At 41.3% G+C, this 25,739-nt stretch overlaps 1 protein-coding gene across 2 annotated transcripts in view; it reads right to left on the bottom strand.

Annotated features, from left to right (window-relative positions):
- Nucleotides 1-25,739, bottom strand: part of NECTIN1 (nectin cell adhesion molecule 1) — a 103,072-nt gene that overhangs the window by 24,402 nt on the left and 52,931 nt on the right. Inside the window, exons 1-2 of one of the 2 annotated variants that reach the window (XM_074215271.1) lie at nucleotides 8,081-15,906; nucleotides 1,215-1,565 (exon numbers count right to left, since the gene is read on the bottom strand). In XM_074215271.1, the coding sequence (XP_074071372.1) occupies nucleotides 1,215-1,452 (238 nt within the window). In that variant the 5' untranslated portion in view covers nucleotides 1,453-1,565; nucleotides 8,081-15,906. Of the gene's footprint in view, nucleotides 1-1,214; nucleotides 1,566-8,080; nucleotides 15,907-25,739 lie in introns of those variants that run through there. The other variant, XM_074215270.1, reaches the window with a different exon arrangement.

Here is a 25,739-nt window from a genome sequence, read left to right on the forward strand (position 1 = left end):
TGTGACCCTAGGCAAATCACTTAGCCTTGATTGTTTCCAAAAATATACTAAAAGAAAGTCATAGTGGAGATGATATTTGCTCCATTGAGTGAGAGTACAGAGAGAAAAGAGATGAGGGTCTAGAATAGAATGTTTAGGATATAATAGGCACTTAATAAATGCTTGCTGATTGATTGAAGGTACTGGTTGGGCCCTCCAGAGGTCAGGATCTCTATAACTTTTTTAGTAATAGGTTTTACCCTAACCCCTGCATAGCAGATTAACACTATATTAATCATAAATTTGGAATTGGAGGAGCCTGAGGTGTTATCTAAATCGAACTGCCACTTTTCATACTTGAAGAAAACTGAAACCCAGAGAGGTTAAATTACTTGCCTAAAGTCACACAGATATTAAGTATCAGAGTTAGAATTTGAACTTTGGCTCCTCAGTTAATATTATATAAAACACTTCACAAATCTTAAAACTCTCTATGAATGTTCTTGTTGTTGGTCATGATAATGATGATAATGATGATTGATGGTTATTATTATTATTATTTCAATTATAACCTGTTCATGGGTTTCTTCTCCTAAAAGAGACTCCCAAACTTCCCTTGACCTCCTGGGTCCAAGGCCTTGTATCCATCCTAATGCAAATCCTTCTACTTGACCTTCCAATCTTCCTTACTTTCCTCCAATCTCAGGTTTTCTCATTTTCAAAAACTCCCTTCCTGACATTGCTCATGTGGTGTTCCCAGGAAGAGCTTCTCCAGGGTCAGGGCACTGGTTCATCAAATTCTATTGCTTAGTTGTATCAATTGTAACTGAGTCCTTCATTCTTGTCCCAGTGATAGTAAAACTTGACCAGGCCATAACCACAGGTAGAGCTAGTGTTTAGGCCCAGGACTATATATAAGTGATGTGGGATGGTATCTACCAGATTGGTACACTCAATCCCTATAAGGCACAGCTAAGATTATTATGATCTAGAACAGGGCTATCCAAAATGCAGCCCACCTGCAGGTTTTATGGGGCTTCCTGTTAGGTTTACTAAATGCTTTAGCAAATTGTTTCAGTAAAAACTTTTAAAAGTAAGGTTGGACAGCCCTAGTCTAGGGGGAAAACTGTCAAACACACCCCTCCCTATCCCCAGTAAATGAAATTAGTACATGCTCTCCTATAGACTATTGATCAGGAGGCCCATCACATGGGTTGTGAATGAGGTGAACTTACCTAGGACAGTGAGGTTGAGCTGGCTCTCCCTGTTACCTGTAGGGAAAGTAGCAAATTCGCAGATGTAGACACCCTCATCCTCAAGTTGGAGATGGGAGAGTCGGATTGTACCATCAGTGAAGGATGGCTGTAGAAAGGTCACACGCTCTCTGTAGGGAGCCAATACTGAGACTCCCATATTTGGATTGTAGATGGCCACATTCTGCTTGGAGCCATTGGTGGCTTTTTGCCATGTCATCTGGGTGATCCTCACCGTGGGTATGGGGTTGGAAAAGCTACAATGGAGCACCACATCTGTACCAATGTAGCCTGACACAGTGTCATTCACCTGTACCACTTGGGCCTGCAGACCTGAGAAGGACAGAGAGAGAGAGAGACAAGGTTAGGGAGCCCTGGACAATTCCTCTACATGTACTACACCTCTCCTCCCTTTTCTTTCTGGATCTTCTTCTAAAAAAAAATCCAAAGAGAAAGTGAACCAAAAGTCAGTTATCTAAGGTTTCTAATCCTGGATACAAAGCTTGTGGATAAAAGAACTTATTGGATAGGAAAGCATTTTTGGAAAATAAAAAAAATAAAAAATAGGCATCTTCCAATTTTTGTGATTACTCCCATCCCCCAGCTCCAACTTTCTCTATATCATTTATTCACCATTATATCCCAAGAATCTTCAATTTGGACTGTTTTTTTAGTCCAGGCAGGTAGAACCTCCCACCTTGACATAGCTCAACCTCTCTTGTCTTGGAGGTATCACACAAAGATTCTTCTAGCCTAGGAAGATCCCTTCCCACCGCCTTATCACCACCTGCCAAATAAAGGCTCTTCTCACACCTCTCCCTCTCCAGAAAATATTCCTTGTCTATTGCCAGGGAAAACATGATATACTGACATACCTGGTAGGCAGAATGATGATATAGCTAGAGAACCTTCCTTCAACTCAGAAAACCTGGGTTTGAGGCCCCTCTGACACACACAGGTGTGTGACTTTAGACAGGTCACTTAATGCCTCCAGGTTAAGGGGGGGGGGGGTTGTAAGTGTAAAACTATCAAAAGTGGCAGAGCAATTACACATTTGCATTAATAGTGGAAGTCTCCTCTGGGAGTTTTCAAAACCAAAGAAATCACAGGTCTGGCCAAAACAAATAAACAAACCAGAAAAACTTTTGTTAATTAGTTTAGCATATCAGTAATAGCTTTCTTATATATTTGGAGCTTGCATCAGGATTTGCGATTTAGGGCACTTTAACAGGAAGAAGAGCATATTGCTCCCTCCCCAGGTCAGAATCAGAAGCAGAGAACCAAGAAGAGCATCCTGAAAGAAAATATGGGAAGAGGAGGGTCAGGCAGTGTCTCTTCCAATCAAGTAGAGCTGCTGCATCATATATATCTGAGGCTGGGATCCAGAGGAGTCAGTTTGACAGGTCCAAAGGGATCCCTGGACAAGTTTGTTGACTCTGGACCAGGTTTCTTTTTAATCTTTAGAGCACTCTTTAAATCATTTACACATACTTGTAGTTTTTTGTCATTCCTTTGCAATTAATAAACCCTTGTTAAAAATCACTTGGGATTCACAGGAGCATAAATTTAGAACTGGAAAAAAATCATAGAGCAGGAGGGAAGAAGGAAGAATATAAGTATTTATTAAGCCCTTGAAATATGCCAAAGGGAATCTAGATGGCACAGTGGATAGAGGGCCAGGTCTGGAGTTAGGAAGACTCATCTTCCTGAGTTCAGCTTTGACCTCAAACACTAGTTGTTTGACCCTGAGCAAGTCACTTAACTGACTCAATTTCTGCATCTGTAAAATGAGCTGGAGTAGGAAATGCAAACCACTGCAGCATCTTAATCAAGAAAGTCTCACTTAGGATCAGAGTCCAATATAAATGAAAAATGATCAAACACATGCTAAAGCTAAGTACTTTATGTGAGGTCACATTTGAGTTCACATTGTCTTGACTCAGATGCCATCGAGCCCAACTTCTCAAGATGAAGCTTCTGAGAGAAAGAAAGCTTAGATGACTTGCTCATAACTAGCTCTGAAAGGGAGATAAGAGTTAATGGTCTCAGAGAGGTACAATTTGAGGGGAGTAATAGTAAGAGGAGGTGAATCTCAAGCATAGTAGGGCTTTTGTTGGTAGGATTTGGTTGGATTGCTTGTAGTCTTCAGTCACCCTTGAAGGGGTCTTGTATAAGATCTGATTCTGCTAGAAACTTTGGGCTTGGCTGCTTCCATTGTTGTTGTTTTTTCCATATCACACTTTGGTTTTGCCCTCTCCAGACTTATCTAGCTTTATAAAGTCATTCACCATTATGCCCCTATTTATGTGTTGTGTTCTCATATCTGTATTGTGCTTTTTGTCTAGTTATGGGCTCATATTTAGGTTTTTCCCAAAGGATGAGAATGGTTTCAATGACCTCCAGTGGGTGCCCATATATAGGTCTTGTCCAAAAAGAATAGAAGTGGTTTCAGTGACCTCTATTGGGCACTTCAGATTTGGAAATCAGGAACTATGGAGAGTTCATAGTACTGGTATTGAAGATCTGCCTTTTAACAGGGCAGATGAAGAGTCATTTTAGGTTGGCACCTAGGTGAGAGAATCATTAAAACCTACTTCATATTTCAAAGGCTTACGGTATTGAGTTCTGCTCATAGAACTGAGTTCACTTTCTTCCTTTACAAATGAGGAAACTGAGATCTAGAATGATTTGCTTAAGAAAAAATGACCCTCCAACTTGGGACTGATTGGAGGAAGTAAAGATGTTTAGTCTGATGAAGGTATCCTGGAAGAAGTTGCAGGATGTGGGGGGGGGGGGGAAGGGAAGGGGAGGAATTGGAATACTGGTAGATGAAAGATGATAACTATCTTCAAATATATGAAAGGCTATTGTATAGAAAAGATATTATACTCATCTTTCCTGGCCCCAGAGGACAGAACTAGGTGGAAGATACAGAAGAATATTTTGATTTGATGTAAAGATAAACACCCTATCAATGAAAGCTATCCAAAAGTAGAACTGCTAAGTAGAGGGTAGAACTCCAGGGAGCTTATAGAAGGAATTCCCTTTCAGGTAGGGCCTCTCTGACCACCTCCTCATCTAAGATTCTATGATTTTAATGCAATGGATAGAGCATTGGCCCTGCAATCAGGAGAACCTGAGTTCAAATCCAGTCTCAGATATTTACTAGCTGTGGGACCCTGGGTAAGTCACTTAACCTGGATTACCTATAAGAACAACACACCAAACAAAAAAAAGATTTTATGATTTTTACTAAGACCAATATTTAGGAGCAAAGAAGGGACTAGAATTTAGACATACACATACAAAGCTTTTCTCACCCATAATACCAGTTCAATTATCAGTTCTCTTTAGAAGCTGGTAAAGTTTTATGACATGTACTTCTCTGCTATGATTCTCCAACACAGACTCTCCAATTCCTGTTAGGTTAAGGTTCTCACATTTTTTTCTAATAGACCATAAAATGCCTTTCTCCCTTCTATCCTCTTAGCTTTTAAAATCTACACAAAGTCCTTCCTCCATAATAACCTTATCAAACTTCTCAAGTTCTGAAATGGGAAAGGAACTCTGTCTTCTCAACTTCCCTAAGACCTAGGTCAGAATACACATTGAATCAACATCTGAGTTGAAGAACAGTCCATCCATCTCAGAAGATAATTTGGAACCATACCTCCAAAGTTACTAAGTTGTATATGCCCTCTGAACCACTACTAGTCCTATACCCCAAAAAGATCAAAGACAGAGGAAAAGGACCTTTATGTGCGACAATATTCACTGTTTTTGGTACTAAGAGGGGTCCTGATACTATTGGGAAAGTTAGGTGGTTCTTTGGATAGAGTTAGTACTCTATCAGGATTCAGAAAGTCCTGAGTTGAATTGTAGCTTCAGACAGGACACTAGCTGTGTGACCTTGGTCATGTCACTCAACCCTGATTGCCTTGCAAAAAAAAAAGAGGGGACTACTTTTGTGATGTAAGAAATGATGAAGAGGCTAGGTTTAGAGAAACTTAGGAAGACTTATTTGAATTGAGTCAAGTGAATGAAGTGAGCAAAACAGAGTAGTAAAATTTATACAATAAAAACATGGCAAAGACAAACTTTGAAAGACTTACAAGCAGACCATGTAAAACTTGCTGTCTACTTCCTGACAGAGAAATGGTAGAGGGAGGAATTTAATTTTTGGACGTGGTTAATGATGATATTTATTTTGTTTGTATATTTATTACAAGGGTTTTGTTTTTATTTATTTTCCATAGGCAATGGAAAAAACAGATTTGTGCAAACTGAAAAAAAAAATTAAATTAAATTAAAAAGAAAACCCAGCTTCCTGACTCTGTCTTAGAAGCAGCTGCTCTCCAAGGCCAGTGGGTCTTAAAAACCCTTTCAAAGGGTTAAGCCTTTGGCTGTTCCTCTGGGAAAAAAGGAAGCTCTGCCTAGCTCTCAAACCAAGAGAAGGAACCGACCACCATCACACAAGAATCTTTTTCAGTTCCTCTTTTTGCCTGGTCTAACATCCCTTTCCAAAGTGGGAAAGAGATAACATTGCACTAATTGCAATTCAACACAAAACTGAGAACAGGAAAATCCAGTCTGCAGGGCTCAGGGACAAAGGGTGAGAGCTGGGGGTGGGGGCAGGGGCGTGGACTTGATCAAGAGAAGCCGATTTAGAATGAGTTCAGGGGCATAGCCCTCTGGTAAGTTCAGTCTGCTCCCCATTCCCTTCACTTCCAACTTTCCTCCCATTCCTTATTCTTGCCCCCATCCCAAAGGAGAGGGTCAATAATAGGTACAGTTTCCCCAGCTCTGGAGTCCATGAAGTTCTGGGATTTGCTTGAAGTTACAAAAATGCAGGAGCTGGAAGAACCTCCCTGTACCCATACCCTCCCCATACCCCAATTCTACAGATCAAGCAGCAATGTGGCACACAATTGGCACACAAAGAAAAAAAGCAAAACCCCAAAATGATGACAGACCCTGTCCTCATGGGGCTTACATTCTATAGAAATATAGAGAAAAAGTGTGTGGTGCATGCATATTTAACATGTACATGCATGTACATACATGTATATTTATACATGCAAAATGTGTGTATGTACATGCAAAAATAATTTAAAACCAAATTCAGGTGGGAGGGAAGATAACTAAAAGGTTGAAGGGGACATGATGCTCAAATAATCCAAAGCACCCCCTCATAACCACTCTGTGAAATAAGTGCCATGGTGTAATGTCCACTTTATAAATAGGATGATAAAGTCCAAAACGTAGAACAACTTGCCCATGATGGCACAAATAGGAACATCTCAATCCCTAACCTCCTAACTCCTAGTGTAATGTTCTTTCTATTGCACCTTACAACCTTCCCTTATATAGGGAGGTTGCATGAAGACTGTTCAAATCATGCTTATGGAGCTGGGTGCAGGATTGAGGGGAGTTCTAGCCCATGGGAGCTGAGGGTGAGGTAGGAAGAGGGGATGAGCAGCCACTTTGTGTCCCAACTTAGAAGCTCTCAAAGACAGGAAGAGCATGCTAGGGCATGTTGGGGAGAAGTCTTCAGCATTTAGCTGAGCCTGGGAAAAGAGTAGAGGGGTTGGATCCTGAAGGAGGGCAATCTGGATGCTCTCCAAATTCAAGAGAGTTCATGAGAGACTCTGCACCTTACCCCAGCTCATCCAGTTGGGAAGTGATGTAAATATATTCACATTTTTTTCCTAATTCAGTAACACAATTTAATTGAGATGACATCAAATATATAAATTAGTTTCTGTAAAATTGCCATTTTTATTATATTGGCCCTACCTACCCACGAACAATTAATATTTCTTCAATTTTTAAATCTGATTTTATTTGTATAAAAAGTTCTTTGAAAAAATAATTTTGCTTATATAGTTCTAAGGAAGACCCCACAAGACAGAACTTTGAGGTGTCAATCTGGGTAAAGGGGGGCACCCCTCCTTCATGGGGAGAGGCAGAAGAGGTTGGCTGGTTTCTCAATCATGAAAGTATTTTGCCCTGGAAAAGGGGGGGGGAGGTAGGACAGAGAATCTTAGCCATTTTTTTGTATCCCCTTTATCAGTCTGGTCTAGTCCATGTACCCCTTTAAATGCTTTTGGATGAATAAAACAAAATGCATAGGATTACCAAGGAAAGCAATTTTACTGAAATACAATTATCAAAAATAAAAACCCAAAATAATACAAGCTCATGGTTAAGAATCCTGCCCTAATATAAGGGTTAGGATATAGTGATGTAGACAGAAATACTACTTTATCCAGGTAGGCTTCAACCTGTCCTATCAAAAATTCAAAAGCTGTTGAGCTTGGGTTTGAAGTCTGTGCCATCAATTGCTCTGACTCGCCCCCCCTCTTCCCATAGTCACCAAAAATAATAATAGGGTGTCTCTAAGATGCTAACCTTGGGGTACTTAGTTTTGGATTGGTCAACCTTCCCAAGGAGAGTCAGGTTATCAGGCAGGGTACAAAACATCAAGTCACTACTAGTTTCTTTTTTCCCCCTTACTCCCTTCCAACTCGTAACTGTAAATTATGTAGATCACATTCTCCCCCCTTCCCCTCCCAATTATGTTTATTTGAAGAGTTATAATCACAGAATATAATACTTGGAAGGGATTTTAGAGATTATCTCTTCCAATACCCTCATTTTACAGTTCAGGAAACTGAGACTGAGAGAAAGGAAGTGACTTGCTCTGCATCACCCAGCTAGTTAGTAGCATAGCCAAGCTTGAAGGGGGTCCCTCAGTGTGCTTTCCCATTATATCACTGATTAGAAGGGGTCATAGTCTTAACTGTAATCTATCCCCTAGGTCAGATTGAGGAGCAAGCATTCCTTACCTCAATTGTGCCCTCAGTTTCCCCATCTGGTGAGTCCAGAGGATAAGAGATGGAGCCTAGCCTCAGAACTTGGGAAAGTGGCCAAGGATAGTGCTCAACCACACAGACTGTTTTGATACTTTGCTTGAGCTCTGGGTGGGCACACTTAGGCTTTGCCCTCCAGCAGGGCGGGCATGTGGAGCCCTGCAGACTGATCCCCCATGGTCCTAGGAAGATCTGTTGCCCAACCTAGTTTATTTCTGAGGTTGAGTGGGCTGGGTTGGGGAATAGTGCCAACTGTGCTAAAATAGCTTGGGGGTGGGAAGGTTAGGACCCTGTTCCCCTTGTGACCTTTTAAGGAACCCCCTGTGTGGGAGCACTGATAGAAACGTGGGAGGAAAGTGGCTCAGAAAGGGGCCAAGAGATTGACTTTGAATCCCCAAATCACACTCTGGGCTGACCTAAGACTGGCTAGAATTTCTCAGAGGGGGAAAAGGTCATTGCATAGGACCATGGGATGATAGAAATTGTATATATTTCATAACTTGAGGAAACCAAAGGAGAGGACCTTGAATTTCTCAGCTTTCATTAACTCCTCATTTTTCTCCTTGACTGGACAGAGGCAACAAGGTCTAAAAGTTTGGAAGTTATCCCACTTCTACACTTCACGTTAGGCTGTCAGGACCCAGTGCTGGGCAGCATGATGCCTTGGTCCCTGGAGGAAGTGCTGACCTAGCAGTGCAGGAGCCTGGCCCCCCCCAAGATGTCATCACCCCACAAAAGCCCAAGCTCAGCAACAAAACACAAAGGCTCTTCAGTGCTGGCTGACAAACCTGCTCCCTAGAGGGCCACACCCTGCCCACCACTCAGCTAATCTGCCCAAAGTCCTACAGATTCCCACGGAGTGGGCTGGGGCTGGGATGAAAGGGAGTTTCCCTACTGGAAGCTCTCAGCTTCCCTGGACCCCTTCCCCTAAATCTGGCCCACTTTCCCACTCTGAAACTCTAAGATCTTTTTAGCAGGAGGTGAGTGACTGGGGGAATAATCTCTTCATGGGCAGCAGTATGGTTGGTGACTGGGAAATAGATATGGGGCTTGAGATCAGGTGGTAAAAATCTGAGAACATTGATCTTTCCATATGGTCAATCATCTTCCAAGGCTCCAGATCTGTCTGGTCTCCCTCCCCCTTTCTTGTGTCAACTGTCAAGATAGTATAATTTCATTAAGATCGATGCACCAAGTCATGGTGGCCCAGGTTGTTTTTGTTTTCTTTTGTTAGGAGAGAGGATAAGGAAAAGACTGACATGAAGGTCTCTCAGAAGCTGAAATAGATGAATTTCTAAATAATATAATTTCAAAAACCAATATCCTTGGGTGGGGAGGAGGGGGAAGAAGAGGAGTGCCACTGCAATTCTATGGGCAAGGCACTCCCAGCCCCCTACTCCCTACCAGGAAGGAATATCAAGTTGTATGAAAAACCTGCTAAGTGGAGATGACTCACCCACCTCATTCAAGGACCAAAGCCAAAACTCTGCTGACTCAGCATGGTGACTGAGAGGTTAATGCTTTTGATGACCTTCCTCCTCCCCCTTTCCTCCATCCTCTTCCTCACAGCTAAGTACATATAGCCACTTCCTTAAAAATCGTCTTTCCCAGCCTAGCCATCCCTCAGCTCATTGATCCCAAGATCCTGTCATGGGGAAGGGGATGAACAAGTTGGATAAATAAAGTGAGGTCATAGGAGAAGGATGTGCCCCCTCCCCTTACCTTTATCCTTGTTAATGTCAATTATTTCCTATTGTTCAACAATGATCTCTTTTAAGAAACCTTCCATGATTGCAACCACTACATTACAGTCACTTCCATTACCAAGTTCTTTCATCCCTTTTTATTTTTGTCTGATACTCATATTCTGAGTATGTTTTTATATCATCCCTATATGACCAGGTCTTCTCTTTTTACCTTTGGACCTTCTGTCCCTTCCTCCAACCTGCCTGCAACAACTTTGGATACAGGGAATACTCAAATTTGAATAATCCCTGAGTTTTACCACTATGTCTGTGGTTCTAAGGTGAGAAACTAGTTAGCAGAGGGGCTAGGGTATGGATATGGAAAAATGCTGGCAAGATTCAACTGTTTTCCACTCAAACAAACCAGACCAATACTTCAGAGTAGCTTTATCTTCCTGGTGTTTATGAAGTCTCAATTTGGTCCAATTCAAGTATAATCAAATGTAAGACTCTTGAGGGCAAGGACTTTTTGATTTTTGTCTTTTTGTCTTCAGAGCTTACTATAGGGCTTGGCCCATTGAAGGCACTTGATAAATGTTGACTGATTGCAACTTTGCATGGTAAGAGATGTGGAAAGGAAAAGCCTTTTGTTTTGCTCTATTATCCTTGTTTTAGCCGGGAAAGCAAATGTTCTTTCCTCCCTTCTTTTCTCATAGGTTGTCAGTGGGAAGGTAGACTATGGCTTTGATGGCTTGGAAATTGGTAGAGACAAGAAGGTAAACACACCTCTGCTCTCTCTGGAGATAAATTCAATTCTCTGACAGGCACAATGGAAGATAGTAGATTGTGACTGAGAAGTTAAACCATAGCTGTGTTATCTGGGGACATAAGTTTGAGAAAGAGCCAAGTCTCTGTTTTGGAGACAGGTTTCTTTCCTGGGCAGGGAAAAAGGGAAGTGGAAGACTATGGCAGAGCATGGCATCTAGGGTCTTTCCCTCTACCTTTCCATGAAGTTATCTGCAAAAGGTAAAGAGAAAGACTAGCAGCTTTCTTTTGCTAAGAGGTGAAAGTCCTTTGGGGTTAGGGGGTGGGGTGGGAGAAATAGAGAGAAGATGATTTTATTGGGTATCCAGTGTACCTTAGAATCATCCTGCAATGCAGCCAGTGGTCAGTGTTTTGCAGTTGTAGTATAGATAAGCCTATTCTACTGGCTATGGACCTCAGGGCATCAGGAGTAGGGAGAGATGAGACTAGAAGCAAATGAATGCACTTAGCTTGGGCCAGGTAGACTATTCCCTTATCCCTTATCCCTTTGCCAATACCCCCCACACACACACACTGATTTGCTACTGGAGGAGAGTCTGTCTTTCCAAGGTAAGAAAGAAATACAGAGAATGAACAAAGGCCCTGGTAACTATGGCACTGGCATTTTTTTTTGCTCTATACTATAATCCTAAAAGTCCTGAAGGCTCAGAGACCTGGTTAGGGACAGGTATCCCTCTGTCCATGTTCAGGTTTGATCATTTAGTTGCTACAGATGAAAGCAGGAAAGGTTCTGCCATTCTTCTTGGAGGAGCTATCATAGCAGGGTTACAGTGCCAGTTAAACTGCCTCACTGGTGTGGCAGCCAGTAGGCCAAGGGAGTGCCCACTGTCTGACTTCTCCCTAGAAGGCATTGCCCACAAGGAAAACTCCCACTTATCCAAGGGGTCTCATTCAATATGCCCCCTCACCACCCCAACTTATAGACAGAGATGAAAACATCCCAGGCTCCTACATCCAGAAGCTAATTGCTACTGTCCTATTCCCAGCCCAGACGCCTCCACCTCTCATTTGGGGTCATGGAAACTGAAGACATTCCCCTCAATATACTTGCCTCCCCCAACTCTAACATTGGGTAGGCTAATGATGGGCTGTGTAGCTGGCGCCAGGCTCTTTGAGCGGGTGCGTGGGAGAGGAGGGGGAGGGCAATAGCTCTGGGGGAAACCCAAGATAAAGGAGCCAAGGCCCCAGCCAGGTTCCCCAGATGGAGCCTTGTTATATAAGCCTGGGGGGTACTGAAGGAAAGGAGGCAGGTAGGGCACTGCCCAATCTCTTACTCTTACCCAGGATAGATTGTTGGGGGTGGGGTGGGAATAAATAACTGCCAGTGCCCTGACACCCTCACTCTTAAATAGACCTAGAGGCTAGATGGATAAATGCCAGTATGATCTGTAGTCAGGACTTCAAGGGAAAGAGACCAAACAGGCTTCATCTACCATTGTCCTTTTTGGGGGGACGTCCCCCCATCAGACTTGCCTAGGGTACACTGTCATTGTCTAAGCTCCTCACTCACCATCACTTATGTGGAGAATATTACCTCCTGTCTTTCTCCTCTACCTGAAACAGCAGACAGTCAAAAATCTATGATGATCTCTTTCTTCATACTGCCCTATCTCCTTCAGTCTAAACCTCAGCATCATTGGTCACCATTCTTAAAACACTTTCCTTCTTGATTTGGAGTGACGATGTGTGGACACAGGCAAGTCACAATCTCTGTGAGCTTCTGTCATATCTGTTAAATGCTATCTCACAGGTTTGTTGTGAGATTTAAATTAAGTAAAACTTTAACTTAAAATCAATTGTTATTTCTCTTTAAGTCAGAAAGATGACTCATTGTGATTTCAAATCCTGCCTCAGACACTTACTAGATTGTGTGATCCTGGATAAGTCATTTAACTTTATTTGGCCAATTTCCTCATCTATAAAATGATTCTAGATTCAGTAGTCGGATTCTGTGCTACTATGTCAATTTACTGGCTCCTCTCTCCTAGCCTAGAGTTTCCTCCATTGTCTGCATCATGTACTCTTTTCTGCCTGCCAACCCAGTACTAGCCACTTCCTTCAAATGTCCATGTTCACCAAAAAGTCTCCCCTGACAAAATAGAAGAATGCAGATGTAGTGTGCTCCATGGAGTCATCCCTTTACTCCATTTCAGTAGTGTACAAACTAGGATACTGAAAGTGTTCTGGATATTATTTTTAAATGACATAGTATTGGACTTGGGAGCCAGTGGCATTTCGGGATCCAAGTCTGAAAAAAATTTTCAGAGAGTGAGGAAGATCAGAGCTGGAAAAGATCACCTAGAACTGCCAGACTCCTGCCAGTCCAACATTTAGGGGCAAAGATTGCCACAAGATGAGCCAACACTGGGTATAGGTGGGGTGGAGCAAACATGATAGTGCTAGGGATAGGTTAGGGGGACCAAACCATTGGTGGGGTGGAGGTGAGAAGGAATGATAATGGGCTCAGAACTTGGTCCACATCTTTCTGAACTTATTTGTCTTTTTGAGTGCTATTTTCCTCGAACTATTAATTTTCAATCTGTCAGTATTCTCATATGTCTGGATTCTCATGCAAACCAATCATATAGTCTGGCTCTGGATATTTGTTACTATTTCTTGATTTTTTCCCAACTATATTATATTTCTTTTTAATTCTTTAAACTCTCCTTAGAATCCCCCCACTCCCAACTTTCCTATTAGTACATTCCAAGATCAGTCTTTCTTAGTCCCAAGAACACCCTTTTCTCAAATAACAGTCATCCCCCTCTCCCCAATACTCTCCTAACATTCTGGCACTGCAGTGCCTCTTTCATTTAGCCTCTAAAGACACTTAAGCATGAAAATATTTGGATGAAATCCATTTATTTAGGTGGTATGGATGTGGGTTATAGGTGTGAAAAAGGGTTGGGAATAGCCCCAATATAAATAGAGAGTAGAGGGAAATAGAGGAAATGAAGCCTATTTTATTCATCTAAATTATTATGCACAAGTATGTTAATTCATACAAAATTTCAGAGGAAAAAATTATTGCCAATATCAGACTTTTCTCATAGATCTCATCCCATTCATGTCCCTATAGGGCAACCAAGATTCCTTTGAATACAATTTGAGAAATACTCTCTGGGACTCTGAACTGAGAAACCTATTTTTCTGGGTTTACATCCCCAGTCCCTCCCCAACACTGCCCTTCCAGATAAACTTCAACTATTCTGCACTCCTTTCCCTTCTCCCTTCACCCCCCTTCCCTCCTTTTATTGAACCCAGAACGACCTGGAACTGAGACTGTTCAAAAAAACCCTCATTCTTTCCAGACACCGAAACCCCACTCCACCCTAGCAGCAGCAGCAACAAATGGAACATTTCCCAAAAGACATTACAATTTGGATTTCCTACAGCAATTGTGCATTTTTAATGACACACTTTAGAGAGTGTGGGCAGCTCATTTCTCTGGAAGAATGGGGGCTGTAGTGGAGAAGAGAATTTCCCAGGTTTCTCTGGGAGAACTTTAAAAGCTCTGTACTGACACAAGAACCATCTGAGCACCCTGCTGGTTCTGTGATGATGTTCAACACCTGTTTGGAGGAGGCTGTTCCTCTCATGATGGCATGTGGGGAGGGGGAACTTGTCAGACCACCCTGCATGCCAAGTGTTGGTCTCCACTCTCAAGCCAGCTGCAGTCAATCAATACCCAAGGGCTGAGTTAAGTCCTCATGTGCAGAAACCAGGAGAGACTGGACACGTGAAGGAGGAATATGGCCTTGGAAAGCTCCCCAAAAAGGGATATCCAAGTTGCAGGGGTCATCAGATCATAGATCTGGAACATGAAGGGACCTCAGAAGCCATCTGACTCAAATCCCTTATTTTATGGATGAGAACACTGAGACTCAGAGAGTTACAGGAAGTGGTATATCTGGAATTTGAACTGGGTGCTTGAAGAATATAGCAAGAATAATGGCAAGAGCACTTATGTGTAGGAGTCGGGTACTATCCTGGTTATTGTCTTGGTCAAGTCTTCAGTTCTCTGGACCTCATTTTCTTTACCTTTGAAAGGTAGGGGTTTGGAAAAGTTGATCCCTTCCCAATCTGCTCATCAAGGCAAATGAACCTAGTACCTATGTGTAAGGAAGGCTGTAGAGTCTGTATTGGAGAGGTCTGGTGATCAGACTGTGCAAAGTCAGGAGGTTTTCCTCTGTAGGAGGAAAGCTTTAAACAGGGTTTATACATATCTGTGTGTCCTTCTTAGACTCCAAGGGATCAAATTCCATTTGATGGAAAAGGATATGTGAAAACTGCAGAGGCAAGGAATAGAGAGGAAGGTTTTCAGAGTGGGAGGGAATATTCAAACTGGAGAGTCATAGACTGGGGCAATGAGGGCAATTATCAGGCTGAGGGGAGAGAAGATCTGACTGGCCTTAGAACATAAAATTAACTTGCCTGGACACTATTTATTGGGCCAGTTACTTCAACCCTATTTATTCATGGAAAAAATAAGGTCTTCTAAAAAAGGGAAAAGGACCCACATGCACAAAAATATTTATAGCTGCTCTTTTTGTGGCAGCAAAGAATTGGAAATTGAGGGAATGGCTAAACAATTTGTGATATTTGAATGTAATTTATTATGCTTAAGAAATAAGAAGCAGGCAGATTTTTGAAAAACCTGGAAAAACTTACATCAACTGATGCTGAGTGAAGTGAGAAGAACCAGGAGAACATTGTACACAGAAACAATAACATTGTTAAGTATGTGAAACTTAGCTCTTCTCAACTATACAGTGATCTAAGGTAATTGTAAAAGACTAGTGATGGAAAATGCCATCTACATCCATAGAAAGAACTATGGAGTCTAAATACAGATCAGAAGCATTTTTTCTTAGACTTCTATTTTTGTTTTTCTCTTGTTCTGATTCTTCTGTCACAATATGACTAATATGGAAATATGTTTAACATGATAGTACATATATAACCTATCTCAGGTTACTTGCTTTCTTGGGGAGAGGGAAGAGAAAGAGAAAAATTTGGAATTTAAAACCTTACAAAAATGAATGTTAAAAATTATCTTTAGGGGTGGCTAGGTGGGGCAGTGGATAGAGCACCAGCCCTGGAGTCAGGAGGACCTGAGTTCAAATGAGGCCTCAGACACTTAATAATTACTTAGCTGTGTGGCCTTGGGCAAGCCACTTAACCCCATTGCCTTGCAAAAAAAATTATCTTTATATGTAATTAAAAATAATAAAATGCTATTTTTTAAAGAAAGAAAGACAAGGTCCTGGACATGCCTTAAAAGGAAGGAATTGGACTAGATCAAAAGTAAACTCAACTGACAACATGCATAAGGAATAGGTCCACATATTGACTTAGAAAAAGCATATATATATATATATATATATATATATATATATATATACACACACACATTCTACTCTAATTTTATTTATTTTGTTCAGTATTTCCAAATGATATGATAATCTAGTTCCGCTGGATTTGGGAATATTGCAGGTTTCAAGGTTGTGCATGTTAACTGGCATCTCTAGACTACATGACCTGAGGTCTCTTCTTGCTGAAAAAAATATGTTATCTAAATAATAATAATAATAACTGACAGATAGTGATTTTAGGTTCATGAAAACATTGCATTGGAAACTCACAAGATACTTGTGAGGCAGAAATAACTGGCTCCACTTTAAAGACAAGGTTCAGAAAGAAATGGGCAAAGACTTGTGTATTCAGTCACACAATAAACATCAGAAGTGGGATTTAAACCAAGACCTTCCTAATTTCCAGGTCAATATGTTATGTCCACTATTCTATGAATCAAAATTGAAGAGAGCAATACTCCCAGCTCTGCTCAGTCCTCCTACCTGTGGGTACTTAGGCAACTTTTCCTGGCCCCATTTTCTTCCTCTATTAACGAAGGAGATGAACTAGATGAACTCTAATGTCCTCTTCAGTTCTATATTTATAATCTGCTATGACATGAAGGAAAGAAAAGGAGACAAAGAAATTGTAGCAGACACGCTTAGATTGTAAGCACCATGAAGGCAGGGACTGTCATTTTCCATCTTTTCATCCTCAGGCCCTAAAACGATGGCTGTTTTGAAGTAGATAATTCATAAAGGTCTGTTTAATTGAACTGAATTTGACAAGAAGGAGAGTAGAAAAACAAGCCTGGACAGGGGAATACCATTCTAATAGTGAGGTCGAGTGTCTTCACTTGTAAACTGCTATCATTTTGGAAGGATTTTCACCTCATTTGGTTCCTGCTTAAGTGAAATCCAAAACATGTGTTCCCTGCATTAGTGGAGTGTTTGTGCTTAATTAGTGGCACATTCTTCCATATTAAAGTCATTAAGTTTTGCTGTTTGCTCTCCTCCTTGGGTCTGTATCTCTCCCTCCTTCTTCCTTTTTTATTCTGCTGGGCTTAATTTGCTATGTGAGGTTATGATCTGTCGAGAAACAACAACCCAGCCTTTTCTGAGAATGCTTGTTCAAGGTACTCCCAAAGCATTCCGTCCTTATTATCTTATCTTATCTTGGTAGCCCCTTGACACCTGCCTCAGTCTCTCACCTAAGGCACAGGCTCTAGCTCCTGGTACCTCTATGTCCTCCCATCCTTGCTCCTCTTGAAACCTCCCCTATTCCCAGGGAATCTGCATTAGTGTGGATTCTTCACACCCAGAAGGACTGATGCTATGTTTGCAAAGACATCATATGTCAAGATAGAAACCTGATGTGCCTATGGTAAGGGTTTCAGTATGCTCTTGTTTCTAATGAGGGTAATAATATTTTATGGACAAGTTTTAATTATTTGTCAAGCTTAATTCCACCATTCCCTATCCTGAGAAATATTTCAAAACCTAAGAAGTCCCAGATGAGGGAAGTCTTATCTCAGTTTCTCATTCATTCATGAAATGTTAGGAAGAATCCTGTACTCTATCCAGGAAGTGGGGGGCTAACAGCTCTTGTACAACCATGACCAGCTTTGGTCTTCTTGAATTCTTCTGCCTCTTCCTTCCTAGTGAGCTAATGTCTCCAAAGACTCCGGTGCAGGAATGCAGCACCTTCAGTGCCATTGAGCAGCCAAAGCATAACCATGGACAGAAAGACTCAGAGAGAAGCATTCAGAGCTTGTTGGTAAAAGATTTAATTTCCAAGCTAGAAACAATAGCTTGGAATGTTATTGTCTTGAAGAAATGGTGTATGAACTGATGCAGAAGGAAATGAATAGAACTAGAAGGACATGTACCATAATATTGATATTGTAAAGACAAACTTTGAAACATATGAAAACTGTGATCAATGAAATGACCAACAACAATTCCAAAGGACTCAGAATAAAGCATGCAACCTAGCCCCTGACAAAGAGGTGATGGGTTCAGGGTATGGAATGAGATCTATCTTTTTTAGACATGGTCAGTATGGGAATTTGTTTTGTTTGACCACTTATTTGGGTTTCTTTGGTTTTTGTTTTGTTTTGTTTTCTGAGATGGCTATCATTGGTCAACCCTAGAGACCCCTCAGGGAACCTTTCAGACTGAGGCCTGGAACCTATCTCAAAAGCAGATTGACCTTTTCTCCTGCTAACTGGTTATTGTCATTCCCCTTTCCTCTCCCTCCTATTTGGCCTCCTCTACCTCCCAGCTGGAGCCCTTTCTCCATCTATTCTTCCAATTACTGCAATTCTTGGTCCCAGGTCAGGGAAGGAGATAAGACCTGGTGGTGAGAGGGTGGAAGACTAGCAGGTTCTCTCTTGGCAGCTGTTTAATAGAAGAATCCAGTAAACCATCTAATTAGCAGGATCCAGAGAATTTGAAGAGGAAAAAAAAGAGAAAAAGTAAACAAACTTGAGAAGCGTAGATAAGCGTCAGATTTAGAATCAGAGGACATGGAAGGGAACTTAAATTTTCTGGACTTTGTTTCCTCATTTACTCCCTTTCTAATGTTTAAATCCTGTGTTTTAATGAGTTTTTTTTGATGTTTGTGTTTCTGATGTTTTGGGGGGGGAATTGTTTTCAGTGACCCAGGAGTACATGCTTTCTAAGTTTCCTTACAACTCTGAAATCACATGATCCTATTTTTCTTGGTTGGGCTGAACTTCAAAAACTGAGCTCATTTTCCCAATGGAAATGCCTGGAGTTATTCTTTGCCTAAATTGCTACTGTGGACCGAACATTCACTGGGCAGAGAGCAAACAATGGAAGAATACTATGACTCCAACCATGCCCACAGGAGCAACAGAACAAGGAAGGATGGAATTTATGCTCTGGAAAGACATATTCACATAAATAGAAGGATAATAAAGGTATGATTATATCATTATGATTGATTATAAGGCTATTGGACAACAATAAATCCTTTTGCTCTCCCCCACAAGAGCTGTTCCAAAATTTCTCTTCTAAAACCTCTAATGCCATCCTCTGACCCCTCTTCCTAAGCAAATGAGCTCACCTTCCACTTTACCAAGAAACTAAGGCCAGGAGTTCTTCAACTGTTTTGTGCGTCATGAATCCCATCTCAGTACAAAAAAACAAAATGCATGGGATTACAAAAGAAAACAATTTTAAAATAGTTGTCAAAACATTTTATAAAAATAAATAGAAACCAGTTCACCTCATTCTAAGAGCTCCAGTTCAAGGTCATCTGCTATAATTCTCTGTCACTCCACTCCTCAAAACCTCTCTACACTTTCTCCTATCCTCTATAGTCTCAGAGGATGAAGGAGTCTGCCTTAATGGGTGCCAATCCCACTATTTGTTCCTGTAACTTTACCCTCTCCTCCTCCCATGGGTACCTGCCCTACTGATCTTTCTTTCTCTTTTATCTTTAATCTCTCCTCATCTGTGGGATCCTACTTTGATGTCTTGATCTTAAAAAAAAAGCTTTCACTTGAACATAAGATCTTTTAGATATCATGCTAAATCCTTACTTCCTTTAGCAATCAAACACCTAGAAATAGTAAATTCATTTTTCTATTTTGTTATACCATTTGCATTCTACAGAGTGTGACACACAATAAGAGTTTTTCCTTTTCTTTCATTTTATTTATTCGCACTCATTTTCTACTCTCCCTTTGTAAACTGGCTTCAGACCCTACCACAAAACTGCAAATTCATTCTCTGATATAAGTCAATGAAACTATAAATCACCTTTTACTTTTGGACAATCCTTCCATGGCTTCCATGATAATGCTCTTGGCTCTCTCCCTATGACACTACCTCCTCCTCTTCACTGCTACTCAATCTCATTTGCTGAATCATCCATCTCCATCCCCCTAAGCATGGGTGATCCCATGGCTCTGTTCTAGTTTCCGTTTCTCTTTTCTTTTCTTCTTTTCCATTCTTTCCCTAGATAGTATCTTCTGTTTCCATGGGTTTGCTCTTTTTGAGATTTGTTTTATCTAGTATCATCCTAACTAGAAACCTGTTGCTGTTGTCCACTGCCAAGTCACTCTCCTTAATTTCTTAAGGAATTATGTCTTTCTCTCCATCCCATGCTTTGCAGTTCAGTATTCATGATGTACCTTTCAAATACCCTAGGGTCTCAGTGAAATTTCCTCCAATCTCCTGTCTCCTTGGTTTTTCACTTCAGCCTTGAAGAGGCAAAGTCATGCCCTGGATCTTTTCAATTCTCATTACAATCCTCAGGCCATTAATTCTGCTCTAGATTGACTCTCCCCTCTTCATAGGCTTGCCCTTAGCATTGCTTGGTTCAACTATGTACTTACTATCACCCGCCCTTGAATCCTCTGCCTCTTGTCCTAGCTTCATACCTTGCCAACTCCAACCCTGAGGCTCTCTCCTCCCCCCCTCCCCAGCCTCCTTTTTCCACTCCCATTCCCATGTGACTGAGAACTGCTGGAAGAAGTCACCCAATCTTGCTGACTGAGACTGCTACTAATTTCTATTAATTAATCTAGACTTGGCCCTCATTGTTTATTCTTTTATTTTTTTTCCTTCCCTGATTGACTACTTGGTAGAGGCTGATGTGAACTCCCTCAAATATTTACTAATTGGGCAACCTTGGGGTAGGTCACACTTAAAATCTCTCAGGCTCACTTCACCTGTAAAATTAAGATCATAATGGTAGTTACCTTATAGAGTTGTATAGAATAAAATAGGGTAAAACATGCAAAGAACTTTGAAAACATTAAAATGTGTATAGAAATGAGCTATTTTCTCTGATATATAACCTCAAACCCCTCTCCCTCCATTATCCCCCATCGTTTCTCCCTTAGCTCCAGTTTCTGGGTAAGAAGGTCCTTCTTTCCAACAAGGCAAACACTGGGTTTATAGTCATGTGGACCTGGGTTCAAATCCAGTCACAGTTAGTTGAGTGACCCTTGGGAAGTCACCTAATTTATATATCCCTTATTTAACTTATCTGTAAAAGGAGAATGATAATAGTAGCACTTACCTCCTAGGGTTTTGATGAGGATCAACAGAGATGACCATAAAGTGTTTAACTCATTGCATGACACATAGTATGTTTTACATAAATATTAGCTATTATTATAATTACTATTAAGACTCTATCTCTTTTCCTTTTCAAAACCAAATTCCTGGGAAAAGCTAACTGGATACTTCAAGTGATTCCCTTTTAAGCACTCTACTCCTATTAACTGTTCCCTGAGAAACATTAGATGTCCAGGCTCCTTGCTTTAGCATTGAAGGTTGCTCTCCATCCCTGGGATACCTTCCAACCCCTCATTTGCCTCAGAATAACTACTGTCCCCTAAATTCTCCCTAATCAAAAAAGCTTGAAGTTGCTTATTTATGTACATTGTATCCTCCAGAAGAATATTAACTCTTTGAGGGTCTTTTTTTTTTTTTGGTCTTTACAGCCAGAGCACATCATCTTCTACTTTGAGAGAGAGTGACTCTCATATCTCCAACTGCCCACCAGATTTAACTCCCTGCATGTTTCTTCAGGATCCAAATACAACATGCCCCAACTTATCTTTCCTCCTAATCCCAACTCCCCACTAATGTCCCCTGGACCTACTGAGGACCCCATCATTCTCCCAGTTATGGAGGGTCATTAACACCAACATATTTTGACTCTTCCCTTTTCTTGACTTCTTATACCCAATCAATCCTATTCAGTAAACTTCAGAAATCTCTCAAATCCATTCCCTTTCTCTACTAAAGACCACCATTTTAATCCAGACTCTACTCATTACTTGCCTAGAAATATAACAACTTCTAAATTGGTCTGCCTGCCAGCAAGTCTCTCTCATCTCCAATTTATCCTTCATATGACTTCCATAGGAATTTTCCTAATGCATAGGCCTTGCTGCTTTATTTTCTCATTAAAGGTCTCCACAGTGTGGCCTCAACCTACTTTTTCAGCACCCCATCCCCCATATTATGTTATTTTCTAGTCTAAATGAAATATTAGTAATTATTGCCTGAGCTCCAAATGTCATCTCTTAGCTCTGCACATTTATATAGGCTGTCCCTTATGTCTGAAATACTTTTCAGAAGCCTTTCTGCTTTCATTTTTCATGACAGCCTTAAGACTATGTTCCCAATGAAACCTTCCTCAGTTCTGTTATTGCTCTCATCCTACCTTCAAACATTCCAAAAACTCTTTGTGTAATGATCTCTCATTTTTTTCCTTCACTTTCCACCATTAATTTAACCTCACCTGTATACAGTACTATTTCCCCATAAACATTTTAGCTCCTTGAAGTCAGGGACTGTTTTTGCTTTTAGGTGTATCTCAAAACCCCAGCACAAAAGCTTAAACATAGTCAGGATGCAATGAATGTATTTCAAAATAAATTACATTGAATGTAAGTGTAGCAGGGTGTAAGAGTATTATAATTGAATAAAATCAGGATCCTTAACTTTTTGTTGCTTCAAAGATTCTTCAACAGACTGGTAAATGCTATGGACACCTCCTCAGAATGTTTTAAAGGCATAATTATATACAATTGCAAAGAAAATCAATTACATTGATAGTTGTCAAAATATTTTAGAGGGGAAAAAAGTCAAGTTCGTAGACCTCAGTTTAAGAACCCCTGGTCTGAGATTGACTCTAGGGAGAATGAAAACAGGCCCAGACCACGCTTTGCAGAACAGAAAAGAACATGCATTGATTAATGAGAAGAGATGAAAAGATTTGGAGAGGAGAGAGGGAATGAAAGGTCTACTGGGTATGGAAGTAGGATGAGTGGGGTCTACATGATTCAATGTGTGGAAGTTTTCCTTGAGTAGGCGATAAGACCAAAGTGAGGAAGGGGTATATGGCTTTAACCAAGCACCCCCCCCCCCAAAAAAAGCCTGTTTTTTTTTCCAGTTGAATCTCTGGAGGTCTATCTAGGCTGGCTAGTAAGATAGCAGGCTCATTCAGTTCCATATTCCTAATCTGCTACCAGAGATGTATTATAAAAACAGATTCTCCAACTTCAGCTCCTAGTCAGGGTCTCTTTCTGTTCATCCCTTTCCCCAGGCCTCAGAATGAAACTACTTTTCTGGAATTATTCCAGACCCTGGGAACATGCAAACTTAGGTTCCAAGCTGCCAATATGGTTCCCTATCCTTAGAGCTACAGAGCTAATTAGACAATTTCCTTAATCACCTTGGAGGCTGTATATTCTAGCTAAAGAACAAAACATACATAGAAATTATTTCCAGTTCAGTTCTCTCCGCTGGACCTCAGGGCACACCTTCCCTGGACAATTCTGTATGGACAACTCCATCTAAGCATGCAGAATCTAGATAGTCTCCTTCTAAAGAAAGACTCTTTCTTAGAAGATTCCTTCTAACCCTCTTAAAGAGATTTAATCCCCACACCCATTTTATATATCCACCATACATTTATGGCTTAAACTACCTTCTTAGCCCAAGGTAGAAAGAGACAAAAACATACTCCCCAAATATGAATCTTATCTACTCCTGTGCTCAATCACAGGCTTCTTCTCAATACTAAACTCCAGTCTTAACTCCATTAATCATCCAAACCTAAATCTAAATGTAAGCCCTGGAAATGACCCAACCTAACTCCAACCCAAACCCTACAATTAATCCCTGCCTAAACCTAAACACAAAATACCAACCATAATTCTCACATTTACTTCTATTGTCAACACCAGCTATAACACTAACCAAATTCCTAATTCTGACCATTCTGTCAGCTAACTGACCCCGGCATTATGATTCCAGTACTAATGCTAGCCTTAACACTGGTGCAAACAGTAGACTCATTTCCCATGGCAGCCTCAACCCCAATCCTAGAGACCTCTCAAGAAGCCAAAGTGAAGAAAAGCTAGGTTGGAAATTTTGAAGCTTTCTCAGGTTAGGTTCCAGGGCCTTGGACCCATGGACATTGCCTAAATTATTTATCCCAGTTTGTTCTGGAGGCCTCTGATCTTTCAAAGGGCTTCCCTGCGATGGCTGATTCCCTAGGATTCATTCTGCTCTGAAATAAGAGCTAACCCCACCAACTTAGGGATATCTATCTTCTTACTACCTACTACCCTTTCTTCTTTTGAAGCCTTCCCCTTCTTGGCAGACTGTTCAGAAAAATTCATCCCATTGCAGTTTCTGTCTATTTTCTTCTTGCCCCTCCCCTCCAGTCCCTGCAGGACTGGGAACAGGTTGGGGGGGGGGGGAGGTTGGGAACCAGGAGATGAAAATCCCAGGTTTTTGACCACCCCCACACTCTCTCAGTTTCCCCAGTCCCCAGTAGAGTCAGAGTTTCGGGCTCAGGGTCCCTCCACACCCTTCCTCCAGTAGTTGCTTTGCCCAACATGAGTTTGCCAGTGCCTCTCCCCATCTCTCTTCCAGCTCAGACTTGTCAAGGTTTCAGGAGTCGCTAGGTAGGGGCTCCACATGTCGGAACCTGTTCCTCACACTCCCTCGTGGAACCAGCACGTAGGCAGGAGGGGCGCCAACCCAGCTGCACAGCCAGAATCGCAGCTTCTATCGGTCACCACTTCCCATGTCCTGGGTGCCTCTCTGACTCACTGGGGCTCAGCTGCTTCCTCCCTCTTCCCCCTTTAAGGAACCTTCACAAATGAAACACAGGTACAACCCCAGGCTAAGTGGTTCAATAGATAGAGTGCCAGGCCCAGAGTCAGGAAGATTCCAGAGTTTAAATCTGGCCTCAAATGTTTAGCAGCTGAGTGATCCTGGGAAAGTCACTTCTCCTTGTTTGTCCTGATTTCCTTAACTGTAAAATGAACTGGAGGAAATGGCAAACCACTCTAGTATCTTTGCCAAGTCTGAGATTTTCTAAATGAGATCACAAAGAGCTGAGCATAACTTAAAAAACAAAGCAGTGCTAAACTGGGCCCAAGGGTTTAATCTAGTGTTGCTTTCTTTTCTCACTCTCTGGGCAAAGAATTTTTTTTTCAAAGGCCAGACAAGTCACTGAGAAAATGTCTCATAATCATAGGATTGGGATTCCTTTCCTGGTCATAGGATGGTGGGTGTAGGTACTTACAGATCATAGGGTCTCTTGTCTAAACTCATTTTACAGATGAGAAAACTGAAGTCCAGAAATTAACTGACATGTCCATGGTCACAGTTTGGAGGGAAATGTTGGAGACAGGGTCTGACCTAAGTCCTTTGCCTTTAGAACCGGTTTGCTTTTCATGGTACCATATGCCTCTACTTTTTAGCAGGGGCACTTGAGGGCTAGGACTGTTATTACAGCCTATCCTCATCCTGACTTTGCAAATCCAATAGAATTCCCCAATACAACCCATTTGTGCCTAAGGATTCAGATTAGAGATACTTATGGGGTATTCCTGCTCCCTCTGCCACTTCAGTGCCAGAGCAAGGCCTTATACCCTATCACCACACACATCCACACCCCTCCACATTTCTAACATCCAATATGCAGTTATGAATAAGCACTATATTCTTAGGGAAGAAATCTCATCCTATCTACTAAGGGATGGGCCTTCTATGATTAAGGCCAGAAAAAGACTTTAGAGAGCATCCAATCTCCCATTTTAAAGATGAGAAAACTGAGGATCAGAAAAGTGAAGGAATTCTCATGTCACACAGAGGTAGAATTCAAAGTAGATCTTTTACCTTCAAATCTAAACACTCTTCCCACTATACAATGTTCCGTTCCTATTCTATTTCTTTCCTTGATTTAAGATCAAAGAACCATTG

The sequence above is a fragment of the Macrotis lagotis genome, chromosome 1 (genome assembly GCF_037893015.1).
Source record: "Macrotis lagotis isolate mMagLag1 chromosome 1, bilby.v1.9.chrom.fasta, whole genome shotgun sequence".
In the NCBI taxonomy this organism is placed as follows: domain Eukaryota; kingdom Metazoa; phylum Chordata; class Mammalia; order Peramelemorphia; family Peramelidae; genus Macrotis; species Macrotis lagotis.